At 39.1% G+C, this 15,925-nt stretch overlaps 2 protein-coding genes across 2 annotated transcripts; both read right to left on the bottom strand.

Moving 5' to 3' along the window:
* Nucleotides 1-101: 101 nt before the first annotated feature.
* LOC115020997 (macrophage colony-stimulating factor 1 receptor 2-like) lies at nt 102-5,066 on the bottom strand. The gene is made up of 6 exons (XM_029451110.1): nt 5,006-5,066; nt 3,614-3,883; nt 3,239-3,526; nt 2,966-3,077; nt 2,783-2,861; nt 102-2,016 (listed from the first exon to the last, which is right to left on the bottom strand). The coding sequence occupies exons 1-6, from the start codon at nt 5,064-5,066 to the stop codon at nt 1,642-1,644; spliced, it is 1,185 nt and encodes a 394-aa protein (XP_029306970.1). The 3' UTR covers nt 102-1,641.
* Nucleotides 5,067-5,748: 682 nt separating this feature from the next.
* Nucleotides 5,749-12,591, bottom strand: LOC115021065 (myelin-associated glycoprotein-like). The gene is made up of 10 exons (XM_029451195.1): nt 12,519-12,591; nt 11,980-12,087; nt 11,238-11,645; nt 10,626-10,946; nt 10,236-10,541; nt 9,251-9,520; nt 8,876-9,163; nt 8,603-8,714; nt 8,420-8,498; nt 5,749-7,662 (listed from the first exon to the last, which is right to left on the bottom strand). Exons 2-10 carry the CDS (start codon nt 12,038-12,040, stop codon nt 7,288-7,290), a joined length of 2,220 nt encoding a protein of 739 aa, XP_029307055.1. The 5' UTR covers nt 12,041-12,087; nt 12,519-12,591; the 3' UTR covers nt 5,749-7,287.
* Between the last annotated feature and the right edge of the window lie 3,334 nt (nt 12,592-15,925).

Here is a 15,925-nt window from a genome sequence, read left to right as displayed (position 1 = left end):
TAGACTGCCTCTCTTGGACCTAAAGTCTCCAAAATATCATATGTGTATTTAATATATCATGTTGATAATGTGCAACTTAAATACTAAAGAGTGAAGTGAACCAAGTCTTATTTTATTTATTTATTAGATCAGGTACAAGACTGTGAAGGGGTGAACAACTGAGAAAGGGGAAGTACCATATGGCTGCTTGAGAAAATTGTGTCACTGTAAGAAACCAAACATTCTATGTACAAACTATCCTTCTACATTGTAGGCATGATACATTACGTGCAGAGTGATGTGCATGCATGTGAATGGTTTGTATTACTTGTTAATATCGGCAGTTAAATAATGATGGCCCATTGTAAAAGTCATTAGTTTAATCATTAGTTTAATTATGTACAACTTCCATCAAAGATTAAGTGCATTAAAAACCTGCAACTAAAAAGTATTTAAATCTTAGTTCCTGTTTCAACTGCATGAAGCATCTTAGAAAGAACTTCTATTTTTAACAATATGGTTTATTGTAACACCTTTATGTTCTCAGAAAAGTCCCTGAAGTGGTTCTTCACTTAAACATTGCCTAATAAAGCATCACTTGATTCTCTCCAATGACTTCCTGTTGAGACTTCAAGGTGCTAGATAATAAACTGACTTCACCTTTGGCCTCATCAGTTACACATACTGAACACTCACTTCTGGTACATTCTGCAGTGTTCACAGGTTCTGTAGTTAGAAAGGCTTCGTGGTAACGGACCACTCAAAGATTTCATTATTCAGACAAACACATGTGCCAGATACTGTTCACTTTTAGTACTTGAGTCAAGATGATTCCTGTAACACATTAAAAAAAGGGAAGCAATGTATGACTTCTTACTAAAGAACACTAACAGGCCTTTAGAGACAAATCGGGCTAAATGTGTTATAAGTTTGAAAACACTGATCAAATGAAAAGCTAAAAAAAGAAAAGGCATACCGAGCTGTAATTTGTAATTCAGCAATTCTTCATAATAATATATATATATAAAACAGAATGGAGAAATTCAAAACATTGAGGTTTGAGTCTGTATACGAACATCCATCATAGTTGAGATATTCCAGTCTGGTCCAAAGCAGTCTAACAAAGCGTTGCCATCCCAAGAGCACGCTGAAAAAGAGAAACCTCTTTGCTACACGGTGAACGTGAAGGTTCATTTGTACCTGAGGCAGAGAAATGTGGGCCTCTAAAGAGCTTTGGGCTGACCAGAGGGACACTTAAGACCCATGCTTATCCTGGTTAAATAAAATGTATCAAACAAAAGAACACTCAGAGCAGAGGTGGTTGTCCCAAAATACCGGTGTCAACTTTTCATTGATGTGGGTCAAACTTATCTGGAAAGTTTATGAACGGTAAACACATTAAAGCACAAAAACATTTGAGTAAGAAATTCTCTTCCATTCCACCCTGAGCTGAATGAATGGCTTTGCACAGCCTCCCACATGTCGAGGTGTGATGCGTCTCAGTCACTTCAGTTTAGCGCTTGCTGAATGTGACGTTTGAAGAAAACAGCTGCTCACAGGACGCCATTCATTCACAGGTGTGTCAATCCAGTACATCAATCCATCACAACTGATGAGAGCAAAGAAACTTCATCGTAGCGCAACTCCACTATGCAACAGTGCTCAAATCTCACCCATTATGTCCTTCACATTGGAGTACACTGCCACATCCTCCTCTTCCTCCTCTTTAGGAACACAAGGTTGCGCCTCCTCCTCCTCTTTGCCCTCCAACACACAACCTTCCTCTCCTCCATTGTCATCTCTTTCCTCTTTTACCTCTTTCTTAATTTCAGCGTACTCCGTCTCTGTGGTCTCTTGCTTCTTTGCTGCCTCCCTCTGACTCTTTCTTGTCAACATGGAGAAATTGATGCTAGCGTACTCCACATCTTTGGGTCCACCATCGAGATCAGTGGCTGCTCTCTCTGCTGCCACAGCTCCTCCTCCTTCAGCTGCCTCTTGGTAGGTCTGATCCTCTTCCACTGCTTGAGCAGCATCCATCTGTCAGGTACAATGTCAATGATACAACTCATTCAGCAGCTGCTACATTCATCAACATTGTGTATTGTGACATTTGTATCTGGTATATTGACATTACTGAGCAGTTAGATTTTCTCGTTTCTAATCTATTTTTACCAGTCTTTTTATTTTTAATGATAAGGCATATTTAATAGCATTAAATTGCCATTCATTAATTACATTTTTTTTTTTATAAAGGCATAGAGAATAAAGATGAACAGAAACACTGTTCATGTCAACACACGATGCAGATGAAAGATTATTGTCCCTGCAGTGACAGCGGAGGCTGCGAACATTGTGCCTAAACAGGCAAATATGAACAATGCAATTTTGCAGAAGTAGTTTTTGTGTCTTTGCCTCGAACAGATGACTTCTCATGATTGTAGTATTTGCTTTTATCAAAGTAAAATTAATGTTAATCAGACCAGTCTGTATTGCACTGCAAAGCTACACAAAGGGTCCCGACACCTCTCTCTCCCGGTACGTTCAGTCAGAGCACAGAAGTTGTGCTTGCTTGAGCTTTCCGGCAACAGCTGCTTCATCCTCAGTGGCTCCTATCAGCTGCTTGGCTGTGAGCTGACCAATAACAAATGGGAAGGTTTGCTCCGGCAGGTGGGCGGTGCTTGCTTTTGGCTCGACTGACTCATTTTACAGCTAAATACATTAAAATATGTTTAAGAAAACCTTTGAGGCGAGAAACAGGTAATGGTAATAATTCTTATTTGATCAGCGCTGCCTCGTCACTCACACACAACACCAGTGGATCCTCTTCGCTGGTCACCATCTCCAGAGTCTCATCCAGTTTTACAGAGTTTTTCTTATTTTTTCTGGGGTGAAAGAAAATATTTAAAAACAGCAACAAATGTGCGTTTATGTATGAAGATTATCCACAAACAAAACTATGAATTAGCTATTTGATTTAAAGCTGTACCTGAGGCATTGTGTGGCCACACAGCAAATGACTGCTGAAAGAAGTATCCCAATCAAAAAGGCAATGATGACTTCCAGCCGTGAAACAATGTTTAATATTTCATTGAATTTACCTGAAAATTAAGAGAAACAAGAAAAAATGTCTTTCCAATTCGTTCTGAATTAATATACATGCAATAGTTGTTCCTTCTGACCGCTTGCCCAACTGTTGTCTAAGTACAAAAAGGTCACAGTGAAAATGATATAATGCTGAAGTTTAGTTGAGAACATGTACCCGCTTGTTCCGACGTGTTGGATCTTAGGATGGTGAAGGTTTGTTTTGCTTCCCCATGTCCATTGCTGCTGACACACTCAACGGAAGTGTTGCTGAGGTCTTTTGCAGGTAGGATGACGGTGCTGTTGACTGTGTGGTTTGACACAGATGTAATGACAGAGTACTCTGTGTGTTTCTTCAACAGCGGCCATGTGATGGTGGGTAAAGGAAAGCCTTCAGTGATACACACACAATTCAGGACCTCCGACTGAACCACACAGCCAGAGTTTTTTAAGATCTTTGAAAACACTGTAAAACACAATAAAAGCAGAATCACAAGAAAATTCTGAAACGTGAACATAAACTTCATTTTCAAGATTAGTACAATCTACTTACAAATCACTGTTACTTCAGCGTATGTCGTCACAGTCGTGTTCAGGTGTTGTGCTGTACAGATGTACCGTGCAGAATATTCTGTCTTCACATTCGGGATGACAAGTGTGGCTGATCCAGTGTTGCTCTGCAGGTTAGTAGCGGGTCTGTTGTACAGGTGTGTGTTGGTCCATGTGATATGAGATGGAGGAAAGCTTTCAACACTGCAGGTTAAATTCAGAGCGTCTCCCACCTCAACAGCTGTATTCCCTGTGATTACAATGTTCCTCATATCTGTGAAGCACATGAACACAATATTTGAAGTTTAGATACGATAAACAGATTTAAAGATTGTTGTTCAATTAAAACTATTTAAAAAATGACCACATTATAATACCTCACAATATTTATAGACCATATACATGAATTCTGGGAGTATCTGTCAAATATGTACATGAATGCAAATATAACAAGTCAAGTAGTCCTGATGGTACTGCTGCAGTTACTACTGGTTGCCCACAGAGGTCGACAAATGCTAAACATTACTTCATGCCCCGTTAAGATTATAAATACACCAAATATGTTGGTGCAGTTCATAGGCACACACATGAACATCTTCACTTTATATATTTGTTGTAGCTCTCCATACCTTTAACAGAGACAGTTGATTTTGTAGTGAATGTATATCCATCTGTGTTCCCATCATTCTTAACACCATTAACTCTGAGCTGATATGATCCAGAGTCTGACACAGTGAGGTCGTTGATGATGATGCTGCAGTTCTTCTGACTCACTTCAGGCTCCAACAGTGAAATCCATCCCATAAACCTGGACTGAATGTTGTTCTTCTTGTTGGTGTGGAATACAATGTCAGAATCTCTACATCTTGATTCCAATGGTTCACATTTGTACCAAACTAAGTGTTGGGGTGTAAAGCCTGAAGTACTACTGAAAGAACATGGTATTACAACACAGAGTCCAGCCTCTGCTGTTATTTCTGCTTCACTAAGAGTGATAGAGAATCCTTTGTCAGGGGGTTTTTTCTCTCCTGGTGATGCACCTGTTGATGAAAACAGTCAGACAAAAACGGGGACAGGAGATATATAAATACACAATACATATGACATTACACTATGATATTTAATAAATGGTGAAGGAAGGATACGACGACCGTTTGTCTTTCAAACAGCTGTTGTCAGCAGCGTTGAGTAAACAACATTTCAGCATTTAACATTTCTTTACCCAGAACATCTTTGATAAACAAGAATCACTTGCATAACAATTTATATTCATCAGTTTCCAGGTCAGTAGATGCTGTGAGGAATGCTACTAATGAGGACGTTTATCATGTAAAAGTATTTATTTTAGTTCATATATTTACTGTTGGCATCTTAACATTATAATGAAGAGGCATACCTGCTTCAGCAGCGATGCCTCTGATAAAGAAGAGAAGAGTCGCCCAGATCAGAACAAACATCCTGATTCGATGATTACGACAGTCGGTGTCTTTTCCTTGCAGAAGTACAAAACATTTTCAAAAACACCTCCACGGTTGACGGCTCAGATTTAAATACAGGATGTTTTATCTTCACGTTTGTTGGAAGTAACATTGATGAATGTGGCTAAGATCTGAGTGAGTTTAAGTCATTTCCAAAGACTTTGTAATATCTGTTACAGAAAGCTGCTGAATAAATGAACTTCAATTATCTGTAGCAGCTTCCTCTACAACCCCCCAACCCCAGACTATCTCAATTAAATGCACACACTAGTTCAAAGCCAGTAAAAAGAGGCAGTCTCAAAACTTCAATCAGTTAGGGAAGAATGACTTCTTCAGTTTCATTTAATTTCATTGAATTTAATCTTGATATTTTGATATAAAAAAGAAGAAAAGAGAAGTGTTTTACCTCTTGTTGTCTCGTTCTCTCTCCCTCTTCTCTCTACAGTGATCTCTGCCGAGTCTCTCAGCTCTGAACTGACTCTTCCTCCTTTTGCACTTTCTTCCCTCTTTGCGCTACATCAAGTTTCCAGGAAGCTTCTCTACAAGTGATCTGACTTAGACTGCCTCTCTTGGACCTAAAGTCTCCAAAATATCATATGTGTATTTAATATATCATGTTGATAATGTGCAACTTAAATACTAAAGAGTGAAGTGAACCAAGTCTTATTTTATTTATTTATTTATTAGATCAGGTACAAGACTGTGAAGGGGTGAACAACTGAGAAAGGGGAAGTACCATATGGCTGCTTGAGAAAATTGTGTCACTGTAAGAAACCAAACATTCTATGTACAAACTATCCTTCTACATTGTAGGCATGATACATTACGCGCAGAGTGATGTGCATGCATGTGAATGGTCTGTATTACTTGTTAATATCGGCAGTTAAATAATGATGGCCCATTGTAAAAGTCATTAGTTTAATCATTAGTTTAATTATGTACAACTTCCATCAAAGATTAAGTGCATTAAAAACCTGCAACTAAAAAGTATTTAAATCTTAGTTCCTGTTTCAGCTGCATGAAGCCTCTTAGAAAGAACTTCTATTTTTAACACTATGGTTTATTGTAACACATTTATGTTCTCAGAAAAGTCCCTGAAGTGGTTCTTCACTTAAACATTGCCTAATAAAGCATCACTTGATTCTCTCCAATGACTTCCTGTTGAGACTTCAAGGTGCTAGATAATAAACTGACTTCACCTTTGGCCTCATCAGTTACACATACTGAACACTCACTTCTGGTACATTCTGCAGTGTTCACAGGTTCTGTAGTTAGAAAGGCTTCGTGGTAACGGACCACTCAAAGATTTCATTATTCAGACAAACACATGTGCCAGATACTGTTTACTTTTAGTACTTGAGTCAAGATGATTCCTGTAACACATTAAAAAAAGGGAAGCAATGTATGACTTCTTACTAAAGAACACTAACAGGCCTTTAGAGACAAATCGGGCTAAATGTGTTATAAGTTTGAAAACACTGATCAAATGAAAAGCTAAAAAAAGAAAAGGCATACCGAGCTGTAATTTGTAATTCAGTAATTCTTCATAATAATAATATATATATAAAACAGAATGGAGAAATTCAAAACATTGAGGTTTAAGTCTGTATACGAACATCCATCATAGTTGAGATATTCCAGTCTGGTCCAAAGCAGTCTAACAAAGCATTGCCATCCCAAGAGCACGCTGAAAAAGAGAAACCTCTTTGCTACACGGTGAACGTGAAGGTTCATTTGTACCTGAGGCAGAGAAATGTGGGCCTCTAAAGAGCTTTGGGCTGACCAGAGGGACACTTAAGACCCATGCTTATCCTGGTTAAATAAAATGTATCAAACAAAAGAACACTCAGAGCAGAGGTGGTTGTCCCAAAATACCGGTGTCAACTTTTCATTGATGTGGGTCAAACTTATCTGGAAAGTTTATGAACGGTAAACACATTAAAGCACAAAAACATTTGAGTAAGAAATTCTCTTCCATTCCACCCTGAGCTGAATGAATGGCTTTGCACAGCCTCCCACATGTCGAGGTGTGATGCGTCTCAGTCACTTCAGTTTACCGCTTGCTGAATGTGACGTTTGAAGAAAACAGCTGCTCACAGGACGCCATTCATTCACAGGTGTGTCAATCCAGTACATCAATCCATCACAACTGATGAGAGCAAAGAATTCATCGTAGCGCAACTCCACTATGCAACAGTGCTCAAATCTCACCCATTATGTCCTTCACATTGGAGTACACTGCCACATCCTCCTCTTCCTCCTCTTTAGGAACACAAGGTTGCGCCTCCTCCTCCTCTTTGCCCTCCAACACACAACCTTCCTCTCCTCCATTGTCATCTCTTTCCTCTTTTACCTCTTTCTTAATTTCAGCGTACTCCGTCTCTGTGGTCTCTTGCTTCTTTGCTGCCTCCCTCTGACTCTTTCTTGTCAACATGGAGAAATTGATGCTAGCGTACTCCACATCTTTGGGTCCACCATCGAGATCAGTGGCTGCTCTCTCTGCTGCCACAGCTCCTCCTCCTTCAGCTGCCTCTTGGTAGGTCTGATCCTCTTCCACTGCTTGAGCAGCATCCATCTGTCAGGTACAATGTCAATGATACAACTCATTCAGCAGCTGCTACATTCATCAATTGTGTATTGTGACATTTGTATCTGGTATATTGACATTACTGACCAGTTAGACTTTCTCGTTTCTAATCTATTTTTACCAGTCTTTTTATTTTTAATGATAAGGCATATTTAATAGCATTAAATTGCCATTCATTAATTTCATTTTTTTTTTTATAAAGGCATAGAGAATAAAGATGAACAGAAACACTGTTCATGTCAACACACGATGCAGATGAAAGATTATTGTCCCTGCAGTGACACTGCGAACATTGTGCCTAAACAGGCAAATATGAACAATGCAATTTTGCAGAAGTAGTTTTTGTGTCTTTGCCTCGAACAGATGACTTCTCATGATTGTAGTATCTGCTTTTATCAAAGTAAAATTAATGTTAATCAGACCAGTCTGTATTGCACTGCAAAGCTACACAAAGGGTCCCGACACCTCTCTCTCCCGGTACGTTCAGTCAGAGCACAGAAGTTGTGCTTGCTTGAGTTTTCCGGCAACAGCTGCTTCATCCTCAGTGGCTCCTATCAGCTGCTTGGCTGTGAGCTGACCAATAACAAATGGGAAGGTTTGCTCCGGCAGGTGGGCGGTGCTTGCTTTTGGCTCGACTGACTCATTTTACAGCTAAATACATTAAAATATGTTTAAGAAAACCTTTGAGGCGAGAAACAGGTAATGGTAATAATTCTTATTTGATCAGCGCTGCCTCGTCACTCACACACAACACCAGTGGATCCTCTTCGCTGGTCACCATCTCCAGAGTCTCATCCAGTTTTACAGAGTTCTTCTTATTTTTTCTGGGGTGAAAGAAAATATTTAAAAACAGCAACAAATGTGCGTTTATGTATGAAGATTATCCACAAACAAAACTATGAATTAGCTATTTGATTTAAAGCTGTACCTGAGGCATTGTGTGGCCACACAGCAAAGGACTGCTGAAAGAAGTATCCCAATCAAAAAGGCAATGATGACTTCCAGCCGTGAAACAATGTTTAATATTTCATTGAATTTACCTGAAAATTAAGAGAAACAAGAAAAAATGTCTTTCCAATTCGTTCTGAATGAATATACATGCAATAGTTGTTCCTTCTGACCGCTTGCCCAACTGTTGTCTAAGTACAAAAAGGTCACAGTGAAAATGATATAATGCTGAAGTTTAGTTGAGAACATGTACCCGCTTGTTCCGACGTGTTGGATCTTAGGATGGTGAAGGTTTGTTTTGCTTCCCCATGTCCATTGCTGCTGACACACTCAACGGAAGTGTTGCTGAGGTCTTTTGCAGGTAGGATGACGGTGCTGTTGACTGTGTGGTTTGACACAGATGTAATGACAGAGTACTCTGTGTGTTTCTTCAACAGCGGCCATGTGATGGTGGGTAAAGGAAAGCCTTCAGTGATACACACACAATTCAGGACCTCCGACTGAACCACACAGCCAGAGTTTTTTAAGATCTTTGAAAACACTGTAAAACACAATAAAAGCAGAATCACAAGAAAATTCTGAAACGTGAACATAAACTTCATTTTCAAGATTAGTACAATCTACTTACAAATCACTGTTACTTCAGCGTATGTCGTCACAGTCGTGTTCAGGTGTTGTGCTGTACAGATGTACCGTGCAGAATATTCTGTCTTCACATTCGGGATGACAAGTGTGGCTGATCCAGTGTCGCTCTGCAGGTCAGTAGCGGGTCCGTTGTACAGGTGTGTGTTGGTCCATGTGATATGAGATGGAGGAAAGCTTTCAACACTGCAGGTTAAATTCAGAGCGTCTCCCACCTCAACAGCTGTATTCCCTGTGATTACAATGTTCCTCATATCTGTGAAGCACATGAACACAATATTTGAAGTTTAGATACGATAAAGGTTGAAAACAGATTTAAAGATTGTTGTTCAATTAAAACTATTTAAAAAATGACCACATTATAATACCTCACAATATTTATAGACCATATACATGAATTCTGGGAGTATCTGTCTAATATGTACATCAATGCAAATATAACAAGTCAAGTAGTCCTGATGGAAAAGAAAAGCAGCAGCCATAATGTATGTCTGTAAGACTGTATTAAATATAGTAATACAATAATAAATTCAAAATACAAAAAAATCAGAAAAAGCATACAGCAGTGTATAAAGTATATAATTAATATGAGATATATATAATAAACAAAAAATATAAATTTAAAAGAATTTCTGATTGCGTTTTCTGCAACAGTTTAAAAAGAAAGAAAATGAAATACCACTGGAGGGCGCCACACTCTAAACATTGTGTCTTTAACAGAGAACACAGTTTGTTACATCCTTAACATGTGGCTCCAGTGAGGCTGAGAACCTTCACATTGCCTCCATAGATCCAAGGACTATTTAAAATCATATTAAAGACGGAACATTTCTTCAGCCGTTAAAACAACAACATATATTTGAAGAAAGGAAGGGAATTTGGCAGGTTTATCAAGGTTGCTCTGATACTTACAGTTACCCAAGAAGAAAATACTACAAGAAATGTTCTGAACAGTTGTACAATGTACTTACACACGACCTTTACATCTACAACTTTTCCCATCAGTGTGTTGTTCAGATATTTTGCTGTGCAGATGTACAGTCCAGAATCTTCTTTTGTCACGTTAGAAATGGACAAAAAGGCCAATCCACTTTCTTCCTTCAGGAAGGTCTCAGTGCCGTTCTGCAGATTTGTTTCTGTTCCATTTTGCATGTTTTTGTCAGAAGATTTAGTCCACACGATGAGAGATGGAGGAAAGCTTTCAACACTGCAGGTCAAATTCAGAGTGTCACCCTCCTTCACACTCTTAATCCCATTCATTTTAAGTTCCTTCACATCTGTGAGACACAAGAACACTTGATGTTGTAAAACTCGACACAGATCAGAAAACCATCATTAAAACAAATACACATGCTACTCACAGGTCACATTCAGAGTCAATGTCTCCTCTGCAGTGATGTTGTTTGTGAAGCTGACCTTACAGGTAACGTTGGTGCCGTGGTGTTCAGCTGAAGAGTTAAAGGTCAGAGTTGAGCTGAGTCTCTGTGTGACAGCAGTCAGGTGTTCAGTCTTGAAAGCAGTGAGGTTTCCTGTGATGTGAGAGTCCTTCTCTCCTGCTCCTCTCCACGTCCAGGTGATTTTGGGATCAGATCCAGAACAGAGACCAGGAGCAGTGCAGCTCAGTGTGGTCTGCTGTCCCTCTGCCAGAGGAGGAATCACCACTGTGGGCTTCTGGATCAGACCTAATGGAAGAGCAGGAAGACCACGAATGGAGTCAGGTGAGCAGCCTGAAGGTCCGTCACTTAAATTCAGGCTAAAATAATCAGATACTTTGTTTAACATTTAAACGGGACAATAAGAAGGCGTTCTATCAGGTACTGCTGCAGTTACTACTGGTTGCCCACAGAGGTCGACAAATGCTAAACATTACTTCATGCCCCGTTAAGATTATAAATACACCAAATATGTTGGTGCAGTTCATAGGCACACACATGAACATCTTCACTTTATATATTTGTTGTAGCTCTCCATACCTTTAACAGAGACAGCTGCTTTTGAAAAGAATGTATATCCATCTGTGTTCCCATACAGAACACCTTTAACTCTGAGTCGATATGATCCAGAGTCTGACACAGTGAGGTCGTTGATGATGATGCTGCAGTTCTTCTGACTCACTTCAGGCTCCAACAGTGAAATCCGTCCCATAAACCTGGACTGAATGTTGTTCTTCTTGTTGGTGTGGAATACAATGTCAGAATCGCCACATCTTGATTTCAATGGTTCACATTTGTACCAAACTAAGTGTTGGGGTGTAAAGCCTGAAGTTGTACTGAAAGAACATGGTATCACAACACAGAGTCCAGCCTCTGCTGTTATAACTGCTTCACTAAGAGTCATACAGAATCCATAGTCACAGCGTGTTGTCAACCCCACTGATGCATCTGTTGATGGAAACAGGGGGAAACAGTTTATTCCAATTTTGACAATACACAATGATATAATACAATTAATTTATTAAATGGTGAAGGCTACTACAATGACTGCATTTGTTTTAGAGGCTATAACTGCTGTTTTAACAGATTAATTCACTATCAATCAAGTTTCCAAGTTAGTTATTAGATGCTGTAAGGAATGCTACTAATGAGTTGGTGGAAAAACTGAATGCTTGTAATTCCAGGAAAACATTTATTTAAAGGATCATAGCAAACTATTGTATCTATTTTGTTCATATACTTAATGTTGGCATCATAACAAGATTATAATAAAGATGCATACCCATTTCTGTACTGCTGCCTGTCACAGTGAATAGCAGAATCGCCCAGATGAGAACAAACATCCTGATGTGATGCAGTCAGTCTCTCCCTCCACAGGACAAACTTTACACTGAAAGTGCAGGAAACATAGGAACTGAACCAAAGCAAGCTCAGCAGCTGACATCGTAGATCTTAATACAGTATGTTGCACGTTCAGTTATTCCTTAGTTGCGAGATTAACACACTTTACCCAGAGGTGTGACTACTCTGACATTTCTTATGGTAAAGAAAATTGTGACATCGATTCTCAAAAGAACCTATATACTGCAAGTTAACTTTTCTACAGCTTCACAGCTTTGCCCCCCCCCCCTGAATCATTTACTAACCCTAACCCTGAATGCACCAACTATGATCCCTGAGCTTTCTTTCTTTAGCAGAGTTTACCTTTACTTTGCCAGAAAATCAAGGAATGTGGAAAAGCATTTTTATGATACTAGCTAAGGAAGAATCAGTTAAACAACTTTTGTTTACAGTCCAAAAGGATATTTAAACATGTTTTACCTCTTTCTGTGTCGCTCTCCTGCTCTGTTCTCCCCACAGTGATCTCTGCTGAGCGTTTCTGCTCTGAACTGAGTCTTCTTCTTCTTCTCCCTTTTTCTATTTCTTCCCTCTTTGTGCAACAACAAGATTTCAGGAAGTTTCCCCACATACCCTGAGCAACCTCTTCTGCGACTTACGTGCTTTTGTACATTCATAATCTCATAACACAATATGTTTATCTTATCTAATGAAGAATTTGCACCTTTTACATTGAATGACGATTTTTTTTTTTACAGATCCTCTGCTTGACTGAAGTAATGTGAACATTTTTGAAAAGGGAAGTACAAGTAAAGTTTTTATCTCATTAAAGCCTGAGAAACAGATAAACCACAAGCACTGAACACGACTCATGTTTTTATAACACTTTTTCGGAAACAGATTTCACAAACTACTTCACAATAAAAGTATCAGATTAGCTTCACCCTGGGTGATGTGGTAACCACATTTAATTAAGCAACTACGGAATAACTGAACGTGCAACATACTGTCAGCGGTGAAGCTTCCTTTGTTTCAGTTCATCTGTTTATTGCACTTTCAGTGTAAAGCGAGACTGACTGTCACAAGCATCAAATCAGGATGTTTTTTCTCATCAGGGTGACTCTGCTTTTCATTGTCAGAGGCCACAATGCTGACACAGGTATGCATCTTTATTGTTGTCATGATGCCAACACTAAAGATAATCCTAAAAAAAAATGGTCATCAATAATTTGCCTTGATAAATGTTTTGAGTTGCTTCCACATTTTTCCAGACTGACTTTACCAGTTAATTCCTCACAGCATGTATTGACACTGTCGTATAAGCCTTTCTTCATCATTTAACAAATATCATGCAGAAAATACTGGAGAGCTTGCCAGATACATGGAGGATCGGGATGACTGGAAGCACCTAGAAATATGGTGCATTGGGAAAATCTAAATATTTTCTGTGCCTATTTTTTTCCCACTTTTTGCATTAACAGGTGCATCAGTTTGGAGAAGACCAGACTGTCAACATGGATTCTGTATCACTCTTAGTGAAGGAGAAATAACAGCTGAGGCTGGACTCTCTGTTGTGATACCATGTTCTTTAAATGCTGGTTTTGGCTTGATTCCCCAAAATATAATTTGGTACAAATGTGAACCAATTAAACAAAGATGTGATGATTCGGACATGATATTCCACTCCAACAAGAACAACACGAAAGTTCAGTCTTGGTTCAAAAGACGGATTTCACTGTCGGAGCCTGATGTGAGTCAGTGGAACTGCAGCATCCTCATCAACGACCTCACTGAGTCAGACTCTGGATCATATCAGCTCAGAGTTGATGGTGTTGGGTATCGGAGGATAGAACGAGTCACATTTTCTCCAAGAGCAACTGTCTCTGTTAAAGGTAAAAAAAACTAGATCAAATATTGCTGTAGCTATCATGTGGTTGTCATAAAAAATCTAATTAATGTACATAATACAAATGTTCTTGTGCAGTAAATGTGTAGTTTTAGTAGCTGTTCTTTGTTATTATGTAGCTGGAAATCTATGAGTTCAGTGCAGAGAACAACCGTTTTCATAGCTTGCTAAATTCATGGTGAATAACTTTCACAGTCCTACACCTTCATATAAATGTGGAGACATCACATGGTTTGTTCATTTTACATTTATTTCCTTGACTTACAGGACTTGAAGGAGGATTTTACTTAAGTCTGCAAAGATTTTAAAAATAAATCTGAGACCTTGAGTTAGTTAGTTTTGGCTGGATAATAATTAGAATAATATCTTTTTTGATAGACTTTGACAGAGATTGGATATTGTAATGATATGCTCATATTATGTTAGTTTATACAATTATGTTATCCAAAGCACACTACATTATGAAGTAATGATAGTTCATAAAGGTTTGTTTACTCTCCATTCTTCCCTGGCCTTTGTGAAAATGTACAGGTAGCTCTGAACCTAAGTGGGGTTATATTGCTAATAAAGTGGCAACAAAATGTAAAGCATAACCATTATATTAGAACGTTTATACAATCTACATTATTTCATTTCCTATGGTAGCTCCTGTGCAACATTGTGGTCCTTACAGTGCAGTGCTGCTCTGGGCCCTTGCTGGTGTATCTCTAAGTGTGAACGTCTTCTACACAATCTATGTGATATTCCTTTGGTATGTTACTACCTCAGCATGTTGTGTTTTAATGCATTGGAGACTTTTAGGCAACAATTCATAGCTCATTCTATTTTTAGGAAAGGAAGAAAAAAAGTTAAACCAAATCAAGAGGACAGAACTTACATGTCACTGCAGAAAAACGACAAAACAGAGTATGAAGTTATTGGCCAACCTTTGAACTAACAAATGTCAGCTTTTGCCACGTCTGCACAGTCTTCTGGGATGACTTTCACTGAAGGATTTTTTTGCAATGAAATAAATAAATTGTCCACAAAACAATTGTTTAAGGTCCTATACTCATATTCATTACATTTAATTTACAATAAGCGCAACAACCATGATGACACAAACTGCTAGAACTTTGCAAGTACATTAGCTTTTAATAAGCCATACTGATGTAAGTGCTACATACAGAAATGAGAAAGTATAATTATTTTTTTTTATTGGTCAAGGTGCAGTCAAAACAGGTGGGTTAGCAGTCTGTGATAGGCAAGATAGCAAATAGGTGGGTTTTATTTGAGGGGTATCTGGGTCCCACTCGCAGTGAGGGAGTAGCGAGCCGATTGGCCGATGCAGAGCGAAGTGAGTGAGCTGGGGGGTGTGGTTTGACCATGGCCTGGATGTAGGAAGGGGCTGATCCATTCACAGCACGTTAGGCCAGCACCAGAGTCTTGAAGCAGATTCGGGCAGCCACTGTGAAGGGAGCGGAGGAGCGCTGTAGTGTGGGAGAACTTGGGAAGGTTAAAGATCAGTCGGGCTGCTGCATTCTAGATGAGCTGTAGAGGTCGGATGCCACATGAAGGTAGTCCAGCCAGGAGGAAGCTGCAGTACTCAAGGCGTGAGATGACAAGAGCCTGGATAAGAACCTGCGTTGCCTTCAGAGTCAGCAGGGGACGTATCCTCCTGATGTTGTACAGAGTGTGTATACATTTGTATGAATGTTTGAATGCATCAACAGTTTAACTTCATGAAAGGTAGTAATTATTAAAAGTATTTTGTCATTGAGCACTTTTCAAGCAGGAGGTACAAAACGCTTTGCAGAGTTAGGAAGCCTAAAAGCAATGACATGACCAAATGACCAAATGAATTTTTTTTTTGCTTTATGTTTTCTCTATTTGTTTTGTTTTTTCTTGATGCAATGGATGAGCCCTCCGGGCCACCATATTATACAGCCAATGTGTCTAAGTCAAGATTTTACAATTCTGCAGTCTGCCTTTCTAGCCTCTTTCA

Source organism: Cottoperca gobio, chromosome 16, assembly GCF_900634415.1.
Source record: "Cottoperca gobio chromosome 16, fCotGob3.1, whole genome shotgun sequence".
Lineage (NCBI taxonomy): Eukaryota > Metazoa > Chordata > Actinopteri > Perciformes > Bovichtidae > Cottoperca > Cottoperca gobio.
This window is presented reverse-complemented; position numbering and strand designations above follow the sequence as displayed.